General features: G+C 53.6%; 1 protein-coding gene across 4 annotated transcripts in view; it reads left to right on the top strand.

The window, feature by feature from the left end:
• The window catches only part of CACNA1S (calcium voltage-gated channel subunit alpha1 S), a 78,734-nt gene that overhangs the window by 51,378 nt on the left and 6,696 nt on the right, over positions 1-20,660 (top strand). For 2 of the 4 annotated variants that reach the window (XM_035280465.3, XM_078356784.1), the window contains exons 23-39: positions 929-981; positions 1,930-2,076; positions 2,522-2,723; positions 3,191-3,349; positions 4,964-5,074; positions 5,766-5,849; positions 10,905-10,961; positions 11,877-12,005; positions 12,190-12,255; positions 12,803-12,894; positions 13,221-13,380; positions 13,838-13,965; positions 15,580-15,676; positions 15,996-16,098; positions 17,062-17,163; positions 17,446-17,570; positions 20,296-20,424. In XM_035280465.3, coding sequence (XP_035136356.3) covers positions 929-981; positions 1,930-2,076; positions 2,522-2,723; positions 3,191-3,349; positions 4,964-5,074; positions 5,766-5,849; positions 10,905-10,961; positions 11,877-12,005; positions 12,190-12,255; positions 12,803-12,894; positions 13,221-13,380; positions 13,838-13,965; positions 15,580-15,676; positions 15,996-16,098; positions 17,062-17,163; positions 17,446-17,570; positions 20,296-20,424 — 1,944 coding nt within the window. The remainder of the gene's footprint in view (positions 1-928; positions 982-1,929; positions 2,077-2,521; positions 2,724-3,190; positions 3,350-4,963; positions 5,075-5,765; positions 5,850-10,904; positions 10,962-11,876; positions 12,006-12,189; positions 12,256-12,802; positions 12,895-13,220; positions 13,381-13,837; positions 13,966-15,579; positions 15,677-15,995; positions 16,099-17,061; positions 17,164-17,445; positions 17,571-20,295; positions 20,425-20,660) is intronic. The other 2 variants (XM_035280466.3, XM_078356785.1) reach the window with 1 other exon arrangement.

The following is a 20,660-nucleotide window of genomic DNA, read 5'->3' as shown; positions in this document are numbered from 1 at the left end:
CCCGGCACTTTGGGAGGCCTAGGCAGGCAGATCACTTGAGGTTGGGAGTTCAAAACCAGCCTGGCCAACATAGTGAAACCCCTTCTCTACTAAAAATACAAAAATTAGCCGGAAGTGATGGTGCATGCCTGTAATCCCAGCTACTCAGGAGGCTACAGCAGGAGAATCGCTTGAACCCGGAACACGGAGGTTGCAGTGAGCCAAGATTGTACTATTGCACTCCAGTCTGGGTGACACAGCGAGACTGTCTAAAAAAAAAAGACCTAGCCATCCACTCCTTTCTTTCAAACATGTTGTGCAGGGGCCCAGTATGTGACATAGATAAAAGGAGCAGCTGCTGTGGTCAAAGGCAGTGCAGAGGAGCACAGAGCCCCGCTACCTGTGCCCTGGGTGGGGCATGCTGGGATCCTTCTCGACTCTGATGAGAGCACAGCTGGGCTCCACCTCTGCGCCTCCCGCCCCACTGGCAGGAGGATGGAGGTGGGAGGTGGGCAGCCCCTCCTCCTTGCTCTGCAATGGGGAGCCCCCCAGAAGGCCTCCTGCAGCAGCGGGGGAGGTGAGGGGCTCAGGGGCTCAGAGGCTCAGCTCCCCGAGGAAGGGGCAGGGCCCGAGCTGCACTCATGTCCATCCCCTCAGCCCATTGCTGGGCACTCAGTAAGTGCCTTTCTGAGGCACTGCCTTCAAGGCCTTGGCAGCATCTAGGCCCGGTGGGGAAGCCCTGGGGAGCTGTGGGAATGGACAATAGTGAACAAGAGCGACTGCTCTGTGGCCCTGCCCCAAGGGTAAGTTCATGCCTCTAACAGGAAGAGACAGGCTCCTTTTTCAGACGCCTGCCTTTCCTCCCCACTTCCACTGCTCACTCCCAGAGCCCACTTTTTATCCTGTTTCCATGACAACATGCTTCCCTCCCTCCTTCTCCTGGATGCAGGGGAAGTTCTTCAGGTGCACTGACTTGTCCAAGATGACAGAGGAGGAGTGCAGGTACATGGGGCAGGGAGCACGGTGGGATGGTCACAGGGCAGGGGGCACAGTGGACAGTCATGGGGCAGGGAGCGTGGTAGGATGATCACAGGGCAGGGGGCACGGTGGAATGGTCACAGGGCAGGGGGCACAGTGGACAGTCATGGGGCAGGGAGCATGGTAGGATGATCACAGGGCAGGGAGCACGGTGGAATGGTCACAGGGCAGGGGGCACAGTGGACAGTCATGGGGCAGGGAGCACGGTGGGATGGTCACAGGGCAGGGGGCACAGTGGACAGTCATGGGGCAGGGAGCGTGGTGGGATGATCACAGGGCAGGGGGCACGGTGAACAGTCATGGGGCAGGGGGGTGCGGTGGGACAGTCAAGGGGCAGGGAGCGCAGTGGGACAATCACGGGGCAGGGAGCACGGTGGGACGCTCACAGGGCAGGGAGCACAGTGGACAGTCGGAGCAGGGAGTGCCGTGGGATGATCACAGGGTAGGGAGCGCAGTGGGACACTCCGGGGCAGGGATCATGGTGGGACAGTCACGGTGGCAGGGAACACAGTGGGATGATCACGGGGCAGGGAGTGCGGTTGGACGGTCACGGGGCAGGGAGCACAGTGGGACGGTCACAGGGCAGGGAGCACTGTGGGACAATCACAGGGTAGGGAGCGCTGTGGGATGATCACGGGGCAGTGAGCAGGATGGGATGGTCGCAGGGCAGGGGACTATGTGTTGGCTATGGTGGTACTTCCAGCTGGAAACCGGGGAAGCTTGGCCTTTAGGCCTAGGAAGGAGGGATACTCACACAGGCCCCTTTCCTTGGGGTCTCCCAGCGGTGTCCCCTCGGGTCCCAGATCCGGACCTTCATTTCTCCTGCACACTCTCCGCCCGGGGCCCAGAGGATGTGGTGGGGCAAGGTGGCCCAGCCGTGCCCTGTGGAGTGACTGGGCCTCCCTGCTGCAGGGGCTACTACTATGTGTACAAGGACGGGGACCCTGAGCAGATAGAGCTGCACCACCGCGAGTGGGTACACAGCGACTTCCACTTCGACAATGTCCTCTCAGCCATGATGTCCCTCTTCACAGTCTCCACCTTCGAGGGCTGGCCTCAGTGAGTGAGGTCTGGGGCCTGGGTCCCTCTCGGGCATGGGTTGCTCAGACCAGGAAGCCAGCCTGCCCTTTGGCAGTCCGCACGGCGCTACTGCTCCCTGTGGCAGGTGCCCACCAAACCCCAAACCCCACTGACTCTTTGATGGTGTGTTAACTGGTCACTCCAAAGTAGGCCTGACCTGGGGGGCTCTGACAAAAGGTACCCAGTCCCCGATAGGTGTACAACTCTCTGCCCACAGGGAGCCCTACTGATTAATAGGGCAGCCTCTGGAATTCCAGGATTGGGTCTGGTCTTCCCTGGCCCCATCCTAACTCCTGTCTTATAACTTGACAGTTGAGAAGGCTCTCTTGGCTCTCCATGGCCAGTGGGATAAAGCCCATCCTTCCTGGCCTGACCATGCCTTGTCACCCTGCCCAGCCTGTCCTCTCTTCTCCGCCCACCCCAGGCTGCTGTACAAGGCCATAGACTCCAATGGGGAGGATGTGGGTCCCATCTACAACAACCGTGTGGAGATGGCCATCTTCTTCATCATCTACATCATCCTCATTGCCTTCTTCATGATGAACATCTTCGTGGGCTTTGTCATTGTCACCTTCCAGGAGCAGGGGGAGACTGAGTACAAGAACTGTGAGCTGGACAAGAACCAGGTGCCTGGTCCACCAGCCAGAGGTGGAGGGCAGAGCTGCAGCAGGCCTCCTGCTGCCCAAGCCCTAGGTCTAGCCAGCGAAGAGAGGCCTAGGGGTGACCCCAGAACCTGCATTTGATGCCAAGCCCTAGCCTCCCTGCACCCTGCCCTATCTCCAACATGAAGCAATACAAGTTGGTAGAGTGGGTCTTCTCATGGAACCTCATGGTGCCCAGAGAGAGGAAGCCCTTCAGACCCCGGGCTAGTCTCCAGCACCCATGGGAACGGGCTGTGATAACTCAAGGGGAACCCAAGAGCCCAACAGGATTCTTCCCCTAAACAGTGCAGAGTCCTCAGCCACAGCCCCTGGCCACAGCTGTTCCTGATCGGCCCGTCAAGCCCATGGTGTGGGTGTGGAGAGGGAGGGAGGGAGGGAGGGACCTCTCGGTGCTGGTGCTGACCCGTCCTGTGGTGTGGTGTGTGTTGCAGCGCCAATGTGTACAGTATGCCCTGAAGGCCCGCCCACTGAAGTGCTACATTCCCAAAAACCCATACCAGTACCAGGTGTGGTACATTGTCACCTCCTCCTACTTTGAATACCTAATGTTTGCCCTCATCATGCTCAACACCATCTGCCTGGGTATGCAGGTAAGGGCTCCCCAGGAAACAAATGTCTGATCAGCCTGGGGCCAAGGGCAGGGTGGGGAGGGCAGGGCGAGTAGGGAAGGGTAGGAAGGGAAGGGTGGGAAGCGCAGGGTGGGTAGGGAAGGGTGGGAAGGGCAGTGTGGGAAGCGCAGGGTGGGTAGGGCAGGGTGGGAAGCACAGGGTGAGAAGGGAAGGGCGGGAAGGGAAGGGTAGGAAGGAAAGGGTGGGAAGGGCAGGGTGGGAAGGGCAGGGTGGGTAGGGAAGGGTAGGAAGGGAAGGGTGGGAAGGTCAGGGTAGGAAGGGCAGTGTGGGAAGCTCAGACTGGGTATGGCAGGGTGGGAAGGTCAGGGTGGGAAGGGCAGGATAGCCCGGATTCCCCCAATAGACATTGCCTGTGTACTATATGACGAGGCACTACATGGAATACACAAGTGAACTGCGTCCAGGCCTTGTCACAGGCATTTATGGCTTATGAAGGAGGTAAAAACAGTATGGTAATTCTGCAAACATGAGAGAGCTACCACAGAAGGAGGAGAAAGGGTGGGAAGTAGAAAGTGCTTTCTCTGTTTTTCTTCTGCTGTTGCAAATCTGGATGGTTGAGTTGGCTGGAATCTTGGCTCTGGTCCCAAGAAAAATGGGTTTAGTATTTGCAGAACAGGTGTCTCTCTTGGGAGCTGAGCACCCTTTATAGACAATATCTTAATGATCAGCATCGTTATCAAGCCTTGATTAAGCATTTGATTCCTTAAGCCCTGTATGAAGAGGAAGGTACAGCTAGGCTCCCTGCTCCTAGAAGCCCAAGACTTACCCAATGATGAGAACGCACATTGCTAGGTCACGGTGATATGGAAAGGCAGTCACTGAGCCGGGAGGCCCAGATCGAAGAGGATCGTCAGCATTGGCTGTGTTGGGGGCTGAATCAGGCAGAACTGGGCAGTCCTGCCAAGGCAGGGCAGGGTGGAGGCAGCCATCTGATCCTTCCGAACTACCTGGAGGTTTTGTGGTAAAGGTAGAATTTCATCCACTTTCTAATAAAAGAGGAAGAGATCCCTGGGAAAACTTACAGGAAATAGGGAGGGTCGTGGTGGGTCACAGGGCCTCACCGTCATGCCTTACCATCATCACAGGGGGTGGTGTGCAGACACAGTAAGCTTGGTGAGTTCTCAGTTTCCCACTAGTAGCCAGTGATCACGTGGACTGTGGAACCCAGGGGTCTTCTTTCCCAGTCCTGCGCCCAAATGACTAAATGGAACTGGTCACAGAGCCCTGTCTGGATGACCTGCCATCCTGGTCACCCCAGAGCCAATATGTCAACAGGCTCTGGCCTGGCAGCCCTGCATGTAAATTAATGTGCTTAGCGGGACTTGGCATTGGAGCCCCCTCCCCTCCTGTGCTCCCTCATTTGTGGTGGTGGTGGGGTAGAAGGAGGGTGTTCATAAAATTTAGTGGAATTCAGGGGATTGCTAAAGCAGCTCCTAGTTTTCTAAGCTAAAACAAGGTGAGCAGGGGGCCCAAGGGTTGGGGGCTGCCCGGGAAGAGACAGGGACTCTGGGAATGCAATCTGCAGGGTGGGCAAGCCCGGACCCCTGACCCACCACTCCCATGTCCCCTCCACAGCACTACAACCAGTCAGAGCAGATGAACCACATCTCAGACATTCTCAACGTGGCCTTTACCATCATCTTCACCCTGGAGATGATCCTCAAGCTTATGGCCTTCAAGGCCAGGGTGAGTGTGGGACCGCAGAGCCAGATGAGCAGCAAGGGTGGGTGGGCAGGGCGAGGCCTTCCAGTGGAACTCCACCCCCATCCCTCATCCTATCAGGGGCCCTCTGCCCAGCACTTCTGCTCCCAACTTGCTCACCCCTTTGCCTGCTTCCACCTTCAGACACAGGGCAGGCAAATCTTCAGGCGGCCAGAATCGAGCAATGACAGGAAGACTCTGGGTGCCTCTTCCCAACGCTTTCTTTGAGCTTCTCTTACATTCTAGCCTTCCCTTAAGTTTCTGAAGAACAGGCCCAGGGCCGAGGAAAGATCTCGCCCAGTCACTTTGGTTCTCAAGTCCATTGCCATGGTTTGCAACACAGTCCTGTCAGTTTTGCACTGTCAGGGCCCAGATAGGATGCTAAGTGAGGTTCAGGGGGTGAAAGAGATGTTTCTCTGGACCAGGACCCCAACAATTCTCCCTTCCGCTCCCACCATCTTCTGTTCTGGAGGAAAGGAAATAAAGAGCCGAGGGGAGATGAGTGTCAGAGTTGGGGGGCTCACTGGAGCACCAGTGGGAGGTGGAGTCACGGGTGGCCCACCTCGGCCTGACCCACAGCTCCACATTAGCTTGGGTGGGACACGTCCTCCGCCAGCAGCCAGAGCTCCTTCCTCCCAAAGCTCATACCCCTCTCTCCCATCCTTTTCCTTCCCAGGGCTACTTTGGAGACCCCTGGAATGTGTTCGACTTCCTGATTGTCATTGGCAGCATCATCGATGTCATCCTCAGTGAGATTGACGTGAGTATCAGGCAGGCAGAGCCATCACTAGGGTGTGTCCAAGAGCACATGTTCAGTCCACAGATATTTGTGGGGTGCCCACTGTGTGTGCAACATGGAATTCCCCAGAGGTTACAAAGATGGAATGACAAGTCGTGGCTTCTGCCCTCAAGGGGCTACCATCCTGCAGGGCAGAGAGATAACTCAGATCCCAGGTGGACATCATGGGTGTACCTACGGCATTACCAGAGGCAAGAGCCGTAATGGAAGAAGAGTTGTCTGGGTGGGGTGGTCAGAGAAAGCTTCATGGAGGTGGTGCCATCTGCCTGAAGGAAAGGGAGGTGGTGACTGGAGCTGGAGAGGAGAGCAAGCACCTCAGGCAGGGGTACTGTAGGAAAGGCACAGAGCAGGAAATGCAAAGAAGGTTCAGGGCATGCTGAGTGGTCCAGTTTATCGGAAGCATAAGAACATGCAGAAGAGAGAAGTGGGAGGGCAAGGCTGGAGAGGTAAATGGTGAGGGAGGCTTGAGCTTTATGGGGCAGGCAGTGGGAAGGCACTAAAAGTTTTTGAACAGGGCAGTGGAAGGATTAGAGTCTTACTTCTTTTTTAAAAAAAAAAAAATACTTTTGGCCAGGCATGGTGGCTCATGCCTGTAGTCCCAGCACTTTGGGAGGCCAAGGCAGGTGGATCATGAGGTCAGGAGTTCAAGACCAGCCTGGCCAAGATGGTGAAGCCCTATCTCTACTAAAAGTACAAAAATTAGCCAGTTGTGATGGCGGGTGCCTATAATCCCAGCTACTCAGGAAGCCGAGGCAGGAGAATTGCTTGAATCCTGGAGGTGGAGGTTGCAGTGAGCTGAGATCATGCCATTGCACTCCAGCCTGGGTGACATAGTGAGATTCCATCTCAAAAAAAAAAAAAAAAAGAAAAGAAAGTTTTTGGTAATATAAAGATGGGGTCTCTCTGTTGCCCAGGCTGGTCTCCAGCTCCTGGGCTCAAGTGATCCACCTGCCTCAGCCTCCCAAAGTGCTGGGATTACAAGTGTGAGCCACCACACTGAGCCCTTAGAACCCTGCTTCTAAAAAATTAATCTCGGCCAGGCACAGTGGCTCACCCCTGTAATCCCAGCACTTTGGGAGGCCGAGGCAGGTGAATCATCAGGTCAGGAGTTCGAGACCAGCCTGACCAACATGGTGAACCCCATCTCTACTAAAAATACAAAAATAACTGGATGTGGTGGCACACACCTGTAATCCCAGCTACTCAGGAGGCTGAGGCAGGAGAATTGCCTGAACCTGGGAGGCAGAGGTCGCAGTGAGCCAAGATCATGCCACTGCACTCCAGCCTGGGTGACAAAGTGAGACTTCATCTCAAGAAAAAAAAAAAGGTTAATCTGGAGGTGAGTGACAGGAAGTGAGTAAACTCAGGAGACCCAGTTAGAAGACTCACTCATTTATTTCTCAGGTATGTACAGAGTACCTCCCATGTGCCAGGTATGGTTGTTTCTGCCTGAGGTACAGCAGTGAACAAAGTTGTGGAACAAACTGGCAATACATAAATCAATCTCTGATAAGACAGGTATGACAAATACATAGTATTATACAGACACATAAAGGGAGTTAGGGGCTTGAGTGGAAGAGAATGGGAGGGTGGTGTCCAGATGACACTGGAGCAGAAACCTGAAGAAAACAAGGGCCTGCGCCAGAGTGTCGGCAGAAGAGGACAGCAGGGGCAAAGGCCCGGCAGCAGGCTGTGCTTGCTGAGTTAGGGGACGAGCAGGAGGCGCGTGTAGCTGGAGAGAATGGTGGAGATGAAGTGAGAGAGAGAAGGCAGGGGCCGGATCATCTAGGCCCTTGAAGGCTACGGTCACAATCTTGGATTTTATTCTGAGGGAGATGAGAGCCCTTTGGAGGGTTTAAGTGTGAACAGACTTTAGTTCTAAAACAATCACTGTGGCTGCTGTGTTGAGAACAAGCTAAACCGTAGGGGACACGAGGGCTGACCCAGAGAGAGCAGTCAGGGGGTTCCCGCAGTGATCCAGATGAGAGGCGAAGGGGGCTGGGGCTGCCTGTGGAGGCCGTGAGAAGGGGCCAGCACCTAGAACTATTTTAAAGGTTGAGCTAAGAGGAAGGCAGATGGCCCAGGATCTGAACTAAGGGGTTGAGGCCTCGGAGGTAGAACGAGAAACAGCAGCAGGACCTGCCTTGTGAGGGGGATGAAAGGAGCTGGGAGGCAGTTCTAGCCAGGAAGGGTCACATTCAAGATCTCAGAAGCCGTCCAGGCACGGTGGCTCACGCCTGTAATCCCAGCACTTTGGGAGGCTGAGGTGGGTGGATCACAAGGTCAGGGGTTCGAGACCAGCCTTGCCGGCATGACGAAACTTCATCTCTACTAAAAGTACCAAAAAAAATTAGCCGGCTATGGTGGCAGGGGCCTGTAGTCAGAGGTACTTGGAAGGCTGAAAGCAGGAGAATCGCCTGAATGCAGTGGGTGAGGGTTGCAGTGAGCTGAGATCGCACCACTGCACTCCAGCCTGGGTGAGAAAGCGAGACTCCATCTCAAAAAGAAAAAAAAAAGATCGTAGAAGCCGAGCCCTCCAGAGGCTGCCTTGCCAAGGGTCTGCAGGTACAGGTGGCTGCAGCGAAGGAGGGTGGAGACAATCCAAGAATCGGAGGCCGAAATCAAAAAACAGTTGCCCAAGTGGCCTCCTGGGAGGGACACAGTAAAAGAGAGAAAGACGAGCATTCTTCTTTCTGAGCCACCGTGGGATGTTACCCAAGAGCTGGCTGAGCTGGCCATGAGGGATCCCAGCACTTTGGAAGGCCAAGGCAGGTGCATCACGAGGTCAGGAGTTCAAGACCAGGGCTTTCTTCTGCACTACCCACTGCTCAACAGAAAGCCCTTAGGCTGTGCCGGCCCAGGGCTGAACCTTAGGGTGGGTTGGGGATAGGGGTGCAAGGGTCAGCACTGGAGATGCCTGAGGTGGGGTGTAGGTGAGAGAAATGGCTGAGTTAAAGTCTGGAGTCTCTGAAGAAGGAGCCCTCAGCTGAGGCTCCTAAAGGCTGAGCCCTGGCAGGGAGTGGGGACTTGGCTGCCTCACAGGCTGTCTGATGTGTTAGGGTGGGACCCCTGTTCATCCACCATGTACAGGACAGTGACAGACAACCCCATCTGCTCAGATCCACTGGGGCCCTGAGCCAGAGAGGGGCAGGGTGGGCTCTGAGCAAAACCGTGTGTGTGTGTGTGAGTGTGTGTGTGTGTGTATGTGTGTGTATATATGTGTCTGTGTGTCTGTGTGTGCATATATGTGTGTGTATGTGTGTATATATGTGTATGTGTCTGTATGTGTGTCTGTATGTGTGTGTATTGTGTGTGCATATATGTGTGCATGTGTGTGTATTGTGTGTGTATGTGTGTATATGTGTGCATATATGTGTGTATGTGTGTACTGTGTGTATATGTGTGTGCATACATGTGTGTATTGTGTGTGTGCATGTGTGTATGTGTGTGTATTGTGTGTATGTGTGTATATGTGTGTGCATATGTGAGTGTATGTGTGTGTGTGTGTGTGCATGTGTGTATGTGTGTGTGTGTTGTGTATTTCTATCCACACTCAGTTTTTGCTGGGAAATAGTATTCCAAAAGGCTCCATGGTTTGACAGCACTTCTCACCAGCACAGCCAGAGCAGAGAAATCTAAACAGCCAAAATAAACAGCCTAAACTAAAAATAGTTACTTCTTAAAATTTGAGGTCTGCGGAGGGGAAGCCTGGATGAACCAAAACAGTTTCTTTGGTGATGGAGGCCAGGAGGGTGTCACTGGTTTTTGTTATTTGATTTTTCAGGAGTAGCAGATGTCTCTTACAAGTAGTGTTTGCTTAAAGTCACGTGAAGATTGATTTACATACCTGATGTACCAACCAGGGAAAGGACTAGGGGAGCACACTGGTTAGAACTTTTTGTGAAGACAGAAATGGCCTGCCCTGTCCAATGGAGTAGCCACTAGCCACAGATGTCTGCTGGTCACTGGAAAGGCAGCTAGAGGAACTGAGGAACTGGGTTTTCTGGTTTTATTTAATTGTCATTGTATTCAAATGGTGACATTTGGCTAGTGGCTGCCGTATTGGAGAGCACAGGTATAGAAAAGTGGTTGTCATCCTCGCTTGCAAATGAGAATCACCCGGGGTGCATTTAAACTTCTGAACCAGCACCCCTCCCCTAGAAGCTGACCGAATTGACCTGGGGGGGAGACCCAGCAAAGGTATATGTATTTTTCAAGTTCTCCTGGTGATTCTGACATGCAGCAAGGCTTGAGAACCAGCAGTCCAGGGAAAATCTGCCCCAAACAGTGCTGTTTAACGGGGAGACCAGTATGCCAGGGATCAGTCTACCTGTAGAAAACTGGAAGATAAAACATGAAATCTTTTGACCCAAGGCTCCAGAACAAGGTCTTCTCATGAACAGTGACCCACGGGAGTAAACAGGAAAAAATTGCTCCCACACACCTACCCACCTGCTCTTTAGGAGCCTGATTACTGAGATAAGCCTTGGTCCCAGGTCCAGTCCAGGGCAGAGAAACATCTGCTGTGGGGATCTCAGATTCCCCAAGAGGAGCTGTGCCCCTGGGAGATGGGATTTCTGCAGGGGCCTGGACCTTGGCCTCGGGGTGCTACGGATGTGAATCCACTTACAATGAGTGGGCATTTTCCAATGCACCCTAGTCGGGGATGTCCCCAGCATCACGTAACCCAAATGCATAAGAAGAACCCCGAGCCCTCACCACGGGTAGCTGCATCTCCAACATGAGAAGGGACCTATCTATGTCCAGCCTTCCCTCCCTTCTTATTTCCTCGTCCCCCGCCTCTTGCCTCACAGTTCCCACAGAGCTTGAGTCCTCACTCCCACCCACCCCACCCTGATTGACAGCCCTGTGGGGTCTTCAGCCCCTGCCTCTCTTTTTCTCTTTAACTCTTCTGTGTGTCTGTCCTTTCTGACACGTCTCTTCACCTCCCTCCCACGTGTCCCTCCTCCTCTCTCTCTCCTCTCCTTCCCCTCCCCTCGTCTCTTTTCTCCACAGACTTTCCTGGCCTCCAGCGGGGGACTGTATTGCCTGGGTGGAGGCTGCGGGAACGTTGTAATTTCAGGCTGCACGAGCCTGCTCGGCACGCTCACCAGCTCCCGCCCTGCCACTTGCATGCATGGGCCTGGCTGCGTGGATTGCATGGGGTGGATCAGCACTCAGGGCTCCCTCCCCAGGGCAGGCCCCGCTGAGGACCCAGGCTAGGCTGGGGCGGGGGCAGACGCTCTGCGCTCAAGTGTGCATGGATATAGTGGCTTCCTCAGAGCCCTGGGAGACGGAGTTCGGGTTCTCTCTGGCACCTTCTATGCAGATGGAAACACAGTCCAGAGAGAACTGTGATTGCTGGCAAAGGACCTTAGTGACAGTTTATTGGGCACAAGGCCTTTGAGGACACAGGAAGCAGAGCAGGGACGGTTCTCCCTTCCAGAGTAATTCGTGTGTCTAAAGCTGGCACAAGATTAGAGGCTTGCCTGGCTTAGAACAGCTGCGTGCGGGGTGGGAGTGATGGGGAGTAGCCACATTGAGTTTACAGCAATAGAGCAGCCAAGCTTTGGGAAATCTTTGCACTGGGAGGACGCCAGGGGAGGTGCCCTAGGAGGGCCACCAGGGTCCTCGACTCAGTGGCCGCTTGAGGAGGTTGTGAGATATGGAGGAGGCCCCAGAGGGCGGGCAGTGGGCCCGGGTGCAGCTGCACCCCAGGGCAAGTCCCTGCCTCTGCTCCTAAGCGTGGGCTCACCATGCTGCCCGGTGCCCCATGTACTCTTCCCTGCCTCCCAGCTGAACAGCCCCAGAGCCCTGCGCCTGAGGATGGCCCCATACAAGTGGACAACAGGGCTTCTGCGTGGGGCTGGAGCTCCTCCCTGTCACGAACATCTCCCCAACACACACAGCGCACCTCCCTCCCCGCCCTACCCCTTAACCCTCTGAGGTGCTGCCCCCAGACTGACCTCTGGGGCTGCTGCCCCGCAGGACCCAGATGAGAGTGCCCGCATCTCCAGCGCCTTCTTCCGTCTGTTCCGAGTCATGAGGCTGATCAAGCTGCTAAGCCGGGCAGAGGGAGTGCGCACCCTCCTGTGGACGTTCATCAAGTCCTTCCAGGTGCAACAGGGACCCTGGAAACTGGGTGGATCTGGGGAGGCCACTAGGGACATCTGCCTGAGCCCAGGGTGGGCCCCTGGGGAGCCAGGGGCAAGGCAGAGCCCTGGGGAGCTAAGGGAGGGCAGTGCCGCAGACACACAATGGAGCCCTAAGACACTGACTGATGCTCCCGCCCTCCCCTCAGGCCCTGCCCTACGTGGCTCTGCTCATCGTCATGCTCTTCTTCATCTATGCTGTCATCGGCATGCAGGTGAGAGGCAGGCGGGCCCAGGCCAAAGCATGGATCTTGGCCAAGTTAGAGGGTCATCCGTGCAGCCTGAGGAGGCTGAGCAGCACATGGGCTGGGCCCTCTGCCCTCCCTGCTTTGGTTATGAGAAAGGAGAAACACCTCCCTGACCCTGGATGGCGGGAGTGTCAGATGCTTAGATGCCATCCAGGAGAAACCTGGGCATGTGGATGGACAGCAGGGGCCAGGCTGTCTCTAGGCCCGATCGGAGGCCTGGGTGGCCTCTGTCCACCTCCCCTGAGGGCCCTTCCCCCACACATTGATTCACTGGGTCCACTTGCAGCTGGGAAAACTGGTCTACCCTCCTGCTTTTCTTTGGCTTGCTGGGAAGAACTTTACTTGACCTAGAAAATCCCTTTTTCTTGGCTTCAGGTCTGATGTGGCCTGCAATGAAGGGAATTAGGGGGAAGTGGGGGCAAAGGTAGAGGGCAGGCAGGAGAAGGCTGTGGGAGATAAGCTGAGGGGGCCCTTTTATCTAGGCTCCACAGTCAGGGCCCTTTGTGACTTGCAGATGTTTGGGAAGATCGCCTTGGTGGATGGGACCCAAATAAACCGAAACAACAACTTCCAGACCTTCCCACAAGCTGTGCTGCTGCTCTTCAGGCACGAGTCTCCCACCACCCGTCGCCCCGCTCTGATCCCACTGCCCAGTCAGAACAGCGCAGCCCTCTAGTAACTTGAATCATAGATTGATTTTGCCCTCTTCTCTAAAGTTTAGCTCCTGCTTGTAACACCCCACGGGGGCTGCGGCACAGAGGGGAAACTGAAACCCAGCTCACACTGCGCCACCCGGTGAACTTGGGCCTCCCTACATCTGGGCAGCAGCCCCAGTTTGCTCATCTGTCCACACCCTGCTCCCACCTGGCTGCCAGCCTCCTGCGGGGCCAGGCAGGAGCAGATAGGTGACAGGAGCCTCTTCTGTCCTCCAGGTGTGCAACAGGTGAGGCCTGGCAGGAGATCCTCTTGGCCTGCAGCTATGGGAAGCTGTGTGACCCGGAGTCGGAGTATGCCCCAGGGGAGGAGTACACATGTGGCACCAACTTCGCTTACTACTACTTCATCAGCTTCTACATGCTCTGCGCCTTCCTGGTGAGACGCTGCGGGCCTGTGGGGCAGGGAGACAGCTTTGATGAGCCCAGGCAGGAGGGAGCCTGCCTGCTCCTTCCCGGCCAGCTTCCGCCTCTCCTGGGATTCATCTCAGGGACACAGGAAGCTCTAGTTAGGTTGTCCCCGGTTCTGGAGATCCCGCGTGTGACTTTGTTCCCTGGGTGCTTTTTCATGCTAAGAGAGGTTGCCAAAAGTTCTTACTGTCTTTTGTTTGGTTAGCACTTTATCAAAAGGAATTGAACAAGGCCAGAGGGCACTGACTGTGCAAGAGCACAGGGATATGACAGAGCATTGCTGTGTGTGTGACGTGGGTGGCTCAGAAGGGCTAGAACCAAGGGCACAGGTAGTGAGAGATGGACATGGCCACCTCCCAGCTCCCCCCTCCTATCCCTGTACCAACTGCCTTCTGTGTGGGGAACCCTTGGTTCTTCTCTTGCAGGTCATCAACCTCTTTGTGGCTGTCATCATGGACAATTTCGACTATCTCACCCGGGACTGGTCCATCCTGGGCCCTCATCACCTGGATGAGTTCAAGGCCATCTGGGCAGAGTACGACCCAGAGGCTAAGTGAGTCCAGTCTGTAGGCGCTGACCCTTCCTAGCATCTGCCCAGTTTATTCAGTATGAGTGGGCTTCTCCTTCTCCCCTCACCTATCCAGGGTCTCAGATCAGAGAATCAGAGTCTCTCCAGGTTGGAAGGAATCCTACAGCTTCCCAGGGTGGAAACATCCTTGACTTTATTGGGAAATGGTCATCCAGCTCCTGTTTGGACACTCCATACCTCATCAGGAACTGTAGACCCCGAAGCAAAGTGCAGTCCTCTGACCAGCAGAATCTGAGCTTGATTAAAATGCAGAGTCCCAGGCCCCGCCCAGACTGACTAGATCAGATTCTTGCATTGCTGTCAATCAGAGTGCATGCATATGCACTTTAAAGCTTGGTTAAAATGCAGAGTCCAAGGCCCCACCCAGACTGACTAGATCAGATTCTTGCATTGCTGTGAACCTGAGTGCACGCATATGCACTTTAAAGCTTGGTTAAAATGCAGAATCCCAGGCCCCGCCCAGACTGACTAAATCAGATTCTTGCATTGCTGTGAACCTGAGTGCATGCATATGCACTTTAAAGCTTGGTTAAAATGCAGAGTCCCAGGCCCCGCCCAGACTGACTAGATCAGATTCTTGCATTGCTGTGAACCTGAGTGCATGCATATGCACTTTAAAGCTTGGTGAGCGGGCTCTCTTACATTCTTTCCTAACAGAAAATATGCTCATATTTCATGAATGTTTCCCAGGCATCAGGCACTGTGCTACACACTACTTGTATCATCTCATTTAGTCCTTCCAACAGCCTGTGGCACAGGCTTCCTGATGGTCTCGGTCTCGGAAACTGAGGTTCAGAGACGTTAAGTAAGTTGCCCTGGGCCACGCAGCTAGTAAGGGATGATGCCAAGATTCAGTGCGGTCTACCTGGTGCCTGTAGCAACCATGCTGTAAAATGCCTCCGTCCACAGAAGCCAAACCCACTTGCCTCCACCAGCCACCCACAAGTCCTCACTCAGCCCTCTGGAGACAGGTGGGAATGTTTCATCTCTTTTTCACAACACGCCCATCAAAGAAAAGAGGAAGCTACTATGACCTTCCAAAATAATTTTTCTCAGGCAACACTCACAAGCCGCTTTTGCCATGCTTGTTTTTGATCTGACCCCCGGGTTGTCGTGTTTTATGTCTATTCTGGGAGTCATGGTGCCGAAAATGTGGTTTCCAGCTCTGGACTAGCCTCTGGAAGTGGGCTTCCACCTCCCTTGATCTACACCCTCTACTTCTATTAATATAGCCCAAGAGCCCCTATTAAAGTGACCAAAACCTAAAAAAGGTCCTGATGGGGAAAATGAGGTCTGGATTCCAGACCTGGAGATCCCATATCTGAGGAAATGCCCCCAAAAAGAGAGCCTATTTTGGGGTACCCATTTTGCAGGCAACAGCGAATCCTAACATTGTCTCTTCTTTTATGATGTCTCTTCTTTTAAAAGGGAGCTGGGCTCCCACTTCCTAAACGCAGTTGGAAAGTAAGGAAATGCTCCCATTTCCTGGCTCTCCATCCCTTTGCCCATCCTCTGAGCAGAAAGGTTCTGGCGGCGGTGGAGGATACCAGGTACACAAGTCTCCATGTCCTCCCACAGGGGGAGAATCAAACACCTGGATGTGGTGACCCTGCTGAGAAGGATCCAGCCACCTCTGGGCTTTGGGAAGTTCTGCCCTCATCGGGTAGCTTGTAAGGTAACCAGAGCTTCCAGGGACGGGTGGCCCCAGGGAGAGGTGGAGTCACTGAGGCACAGGGAAGCTGGTGAGGACCTAATGGAATGAAGCATTTTAGTGCTGGGATCTCCTGGGTCCCCAAGTTCCTCCTGGAGGACCTGAAGTCCCGACAATGTCGCCCCAACTCTTCATTCTGTCCCCTCACAAAGGACGTCCTGGTCAGCCAACACCCCCAGCCCTCATGTCCCATCCCCTCCCGGCCCACAGACAGGGTGAGGATGATCAGCCGAGCTTGGCCTGGTCCCAGCTCAGCAGCAAGCCACTGCCTCTCCCTGCACAGCGGCTGGTGGGCATGAACATGCCCCTGAACAGTGACGGCACGGTCACCTTCAATGCCACACTCTTCGCCCTGGTCCGCACGGCACTCAAGATCAAGACGGAAGGTGAGAGGGCCTTCCAGTGTGAGCCCCTCCTTTCTCTCAGAGGGTGTTTCTGGCTCAGATTCTGCCAGATTCTCAGAGTTCGATTGCTCTCAAGATCTGTGGGAAGAAGCAGAGGGAGGACCCCAGGCCATGGCCACAAAGCCCTCCTGCTCGGAGGCTCGAAGAGAGCCCGAGGGTTCCCTGCAAGGCAAAGATCACCAAGGGTCTGTTCCCACAGGCCTCAGCTGTGTCTGGGGGCCAGAGAAGGGCCAGTGCTAGCACAGGGTTCAGGGGTGCCCTGCAGTCTGGCTCTGAGCAGGAGCAGAGGAGGTTCTCAGGCAGTGCTGGGCAGGCTGACGGGAGTCCACATTCGACTCCACTAAATCACAGGTTCTCAGCTACTGGGAAGACAGGCATGGTGGGAGCAGGGGAAGGAGTCAGGGTGGGGCCTCAGCATTGTCTCTGAGCTCTTACTCAAGCCTCCCACTGTATCAAGTTCAAGGCTCCAGCTGTATCAGGTCCGTCCCCACAAAGGGACCATTGCAGGAGTCTGCGACAACCTCAGGGTAAGCTTCCTTAAGAGGGCAAGATGAGGAAGGCCAGGAGTCAGGAAGGAGCAGGTTAGAGCTGCAGCCAGGCTGCCTGGAGGTATTTGGGACAGACCACAGTGCCTGGAGAATTGAAAGATTTTGGAAGAAGAGCAGGAGATGACAGCCAGTAAAGCCAACCACTCTGAGCACTGGAAGCCAAGGCCTGTGGGGAGAACGTACATGACCTAAAGTTTGGGCTGCCTCAGGGGGACAGTGATGCCCTCCCACCATTGCCAGTACCCAGCAAGGCACTTGCCGCAAAAGAAAACTCAGCCAATGTTGCTGAGTGAATGATTGGTTCTCTGAGAGGTTCAGAAAGAACTGGGTGGCCCTGTCAAGTGCAGCTGGTGTGACCTGGAAAACTTTGGACCACTTTGCCTTTCTCCTTTTCCAGGTAACTTTGAGCAGGCTAATGAGGAGCTGAGGGCCATCATCAAGAAGATCTGGAAGAGAACCAGCATGAAGCTGTTGGACCAGGTCATCCCTCCGATAGGAGGTAGGTGCTGCTTTGGGGGACCAGAGTCCAGAAGCAGCTGCAGGATGGGGAGGGGAACTTCTCCAAGGAGCCCCATGGGAATCTGAGAATGGACCAGACCCTCCATAAATGCCTTAGTAGACCCCGTCGACATCCAGCCTCAGGATAGAGATCACTTAATGACCAAGTCAGCAAGACAAGGGATGGCTCGCGTGCCGGGCCTGATGACAGCTGGCTCCCGCTCTGAATCCAGGGTCAGGTTCCCACCAGCCTTCAGGGCATCTCATGTTGGCTCCTCTGCAGATGATGAGGTAACAGTGGGGAAGTTCTACGCCACGTTCCTCATTCAGGAGCACTTCCGCAAGTTCATGAAGCGCCAGGAGGAGTATTATGGCTATCGGCCCAAGAAGGACATTGTACAGATTCAGGTAAGCCCAACCAGGAACTTTCCAAGGGGCCCCCCACTGAGCCAGGTCTCCAGACTCTAGTTATCCTTCCCTGTCCTTGAGGGGCCAGTGGTGGAAACATGGAGATGACAAAGGAGGCCCAGAAGAGTGAAACAATGTCAGGACAGTTCTGGATAGTTCACAATTGAAAATGTTTCAACCTCAAGAAAAGAACCAGGAGCACTTCATCTCTGGATAACAGGACCAAAGAAAATAGGATTTGTTCCAAGGAACGACAAATTAGATAAGTACAATGGTCTCTAGGCTAGGCACAGTGGCTCATGCCTGTAATCCCAGCACTTTGGGAGGCCGAGCCGGGCAGATCACTTGAAGTCGGGAGTTCAAGACCAGCCTGGCCAACATGACAAAACCCCATCTCCACCAAAAATACAAAAATTAGTTGGGTGTGGTGGCACATACCTGTAATCCCAACTGCTTGGGAGGCTGAGGCATGCAAATCGATTGACCCTGGAAGCTGAGGTTGCCCTGAGCTGAGATCACGACACTGCACCCCAGCCTGGGCAACAGAGTGAGACTGTGTCCCAAGGGAAGGGAAGGAGAAGGCAAGAGGAAAGGAAAGGGAAGGGAAAGGGAAGGGAAGCCCTCCTTTCCAGCAGGCAGCTCATTTGGGGTTGGGAGTTCAAGACCAGCTTGGCCAACATGGTGAAACCCCACCTCTACTAAAAATACAAGGATTAGCCGGGCATGTTGGCACACACCTGTAATCCCAGCTACTTGGGAGGCTGAGACAGGAGAATCACTTGAACCCAGGAGGCAGAAGGGAAGGGGAGAGGAGAGGAGGGGAGGGGAGGACAGAGGTCTCTAAAGAAAAGAGGTCTCTGAAGGGCACTTAAAATGTTCCACTGGGTATGGGTCCAGGTGCAATGGTTTATGCCAGTAATCCCAGTATTTTGGGATACTGAGAAGGGTGGATCAGTTGAAGTCAGGAGTCCAAGACCAGCCTGAGCAAGATGGTGGAACCCCATCTCTACTAAAAATGCAAAAATTAGCTGGGCATGGTGGCATATGCTTGTAATCGTAGCTATTTGGGAGGCTGAAGCAGTAGGATCACATTGTAATGCACATAGTTTATAATTTATGAATGCACATAAAATATAAAAATTTATAAAATATACGTGCATTGGAGCTATGTGCTCAAAAATTTATTTCAATGACTATTTTTATTTTGAAATCATCTCATACTTTTAAAAAGTTGCAAATATAATACAAAACCTTTTTTTCCTGAACCATTTGAGAGTAACTCCAAAATGGTGTTCTATCCTCCAAAACACTTTAATGCATATTTCAAGGTATTATGTGTGTATTCAAAGCAAAATGTGTATTACAAGGGCATTACCTTGCATAATTTTTCTATGTAACCACAACATAACCACCAAAATCAGAAAATTAACACTGATACTGTTTTTTTTTTTTTTTTTTTTTGAGACAGAGTCTTGCTCTATTGCCCAGGCTGAAGTGCAGTGGCACAATCTTGGCTCACTACAAACTCCCAGGTTTAAGCCATTCTCATGCCTCAGCCTCCCGAGTAGCTGGGAGTACAGGCACACACCACCATGCCAGGGTACTTTTTGTATTTTTAGTAGAGATGGGGTTTTGCTATGTTGGCCAGGCTGTTCTCAAACTCCTAACCTCAAGTGATCTGCCTGCCTCAGCTTCTCAAAGTGCAGGGATTACAGGCATGAGCCACCATGCCCAGCCAATACATTACTATATCCTAACCCTTAGATCCCATTCACATTTCACTTGCTGTCCCAATAAATGTCCTTTATAGCAAAAGGATCCAATCCAGAATCACACAGTGCATTGAGTTGCCATATCACTTTAATCTCTTCCATCTGGAAGAGTTTCAGTCTTTCCTTGACACGATCTTGACACTTTTAAAGACTGCACGTCAGTATGTCCCTCAACTGGGGTCTGATTACTAGGATATGCATCTTGGATAAGAATGCCACAGAAATGATGCTGTGTTCTCATTACAAGCTATTAGGTGACATCAGTCTTGACTTGTCCCATTGTTGCTGATATTAACTTTGATCAACTATATTTGCATGACATATGCAATCAGTAGAGATCACTGATCTAGGAGACTACTGAGGAAGAAGACTTATCAACCTGGAATCCTGGGAAGGGCATGAAGTTTCCACCAGTGGGGTCAAGAGATGACTCACTGGGAGTAATTAACATGTGGGCTATTCCAGGGGCCAGAGCAGGACTTGGTGGCCTTTCAGGTCCCTGAGATGTTGAATGACCCAAGAGGGAGAGTGGGGCCTAGACTGGGGCTTCGGGAGAGCCCTGGGCACAGTGATAAGAGACAAGTGAGCCACAAAAAGTGGTTTTGGCTGGGCCCAATGGCCCATGCCTGTAATCCCAGCACTTTGGGAGGCCGAGACAGGCAGCTCACTTGAGGTTGGGCATTCAAGACCAGCTTGGCCAACATGGTGAAACTCTGTCTCTACTAAAAATACAATCATTCACCACGTATGGTGGCGAACACCTGTAATATCAGCTACTCAGGAGGCTGAGGCAGGAGAATCACTTGAACCCAGGAGGCAGAGATTGCAGTGAACTCACATTGTGCCACTGAACCCCAGCCTGGGCAACATAGTGAGATTCTGTCAAAAAAAAAAGTGGTTCTGGTATCCTCTTCTGGGCCGGAGAGAACACTGGGTCCCTTCTCCATCCCCAGGCAGGGCTGCGAACCATCGAGGAGGAGGCAGCCCCCGAGATTCGTCGCACAGTCTCAGGAGACCTGGCCGCTGAGGAGGAGCTGGAGAGAGCCATGGTGGAGGCTGCAATGGAGGAGGGAATATTCAGGGTGAGGGAGAGCCAGGAGCACTCCTAGTGGTCTAGACACCATGAGTGGCAATGTCCCACAGAGGAGCACCAGAAGCCCAGCCACACAAGAGGGGGACACGGGAGCCAAAGATACCCCTCTCCACCTCTCCACCTCACCACCCAGTTCTCCTGGGACTCAGAATCAATGACCTGACCTACTAGAGGTGTCAAATTCCACACACCCTTTCCTGCCTTTCCCTGCCCAATGTCACCCCT

This window comes from Callithrix jacchus, chromosome 19 (genome assembly GCF_049354715.1).
Source record: "Callithrix jacchus isolate 240 chromosome 19, calJac240_pri, whole genome shotgun sequence".
In the NCBI taxonomy this organism is placed as follows: Eukaryota; Metazoa; Chordata; class Mammalia; order Primates; family Cebidae; genus Callithrix; species Callithrix jacchus.
Note: the sequence above shows the minus strand (reverse complement) of the source record. Positions and strands in the feature narration are given on the sequence as shown.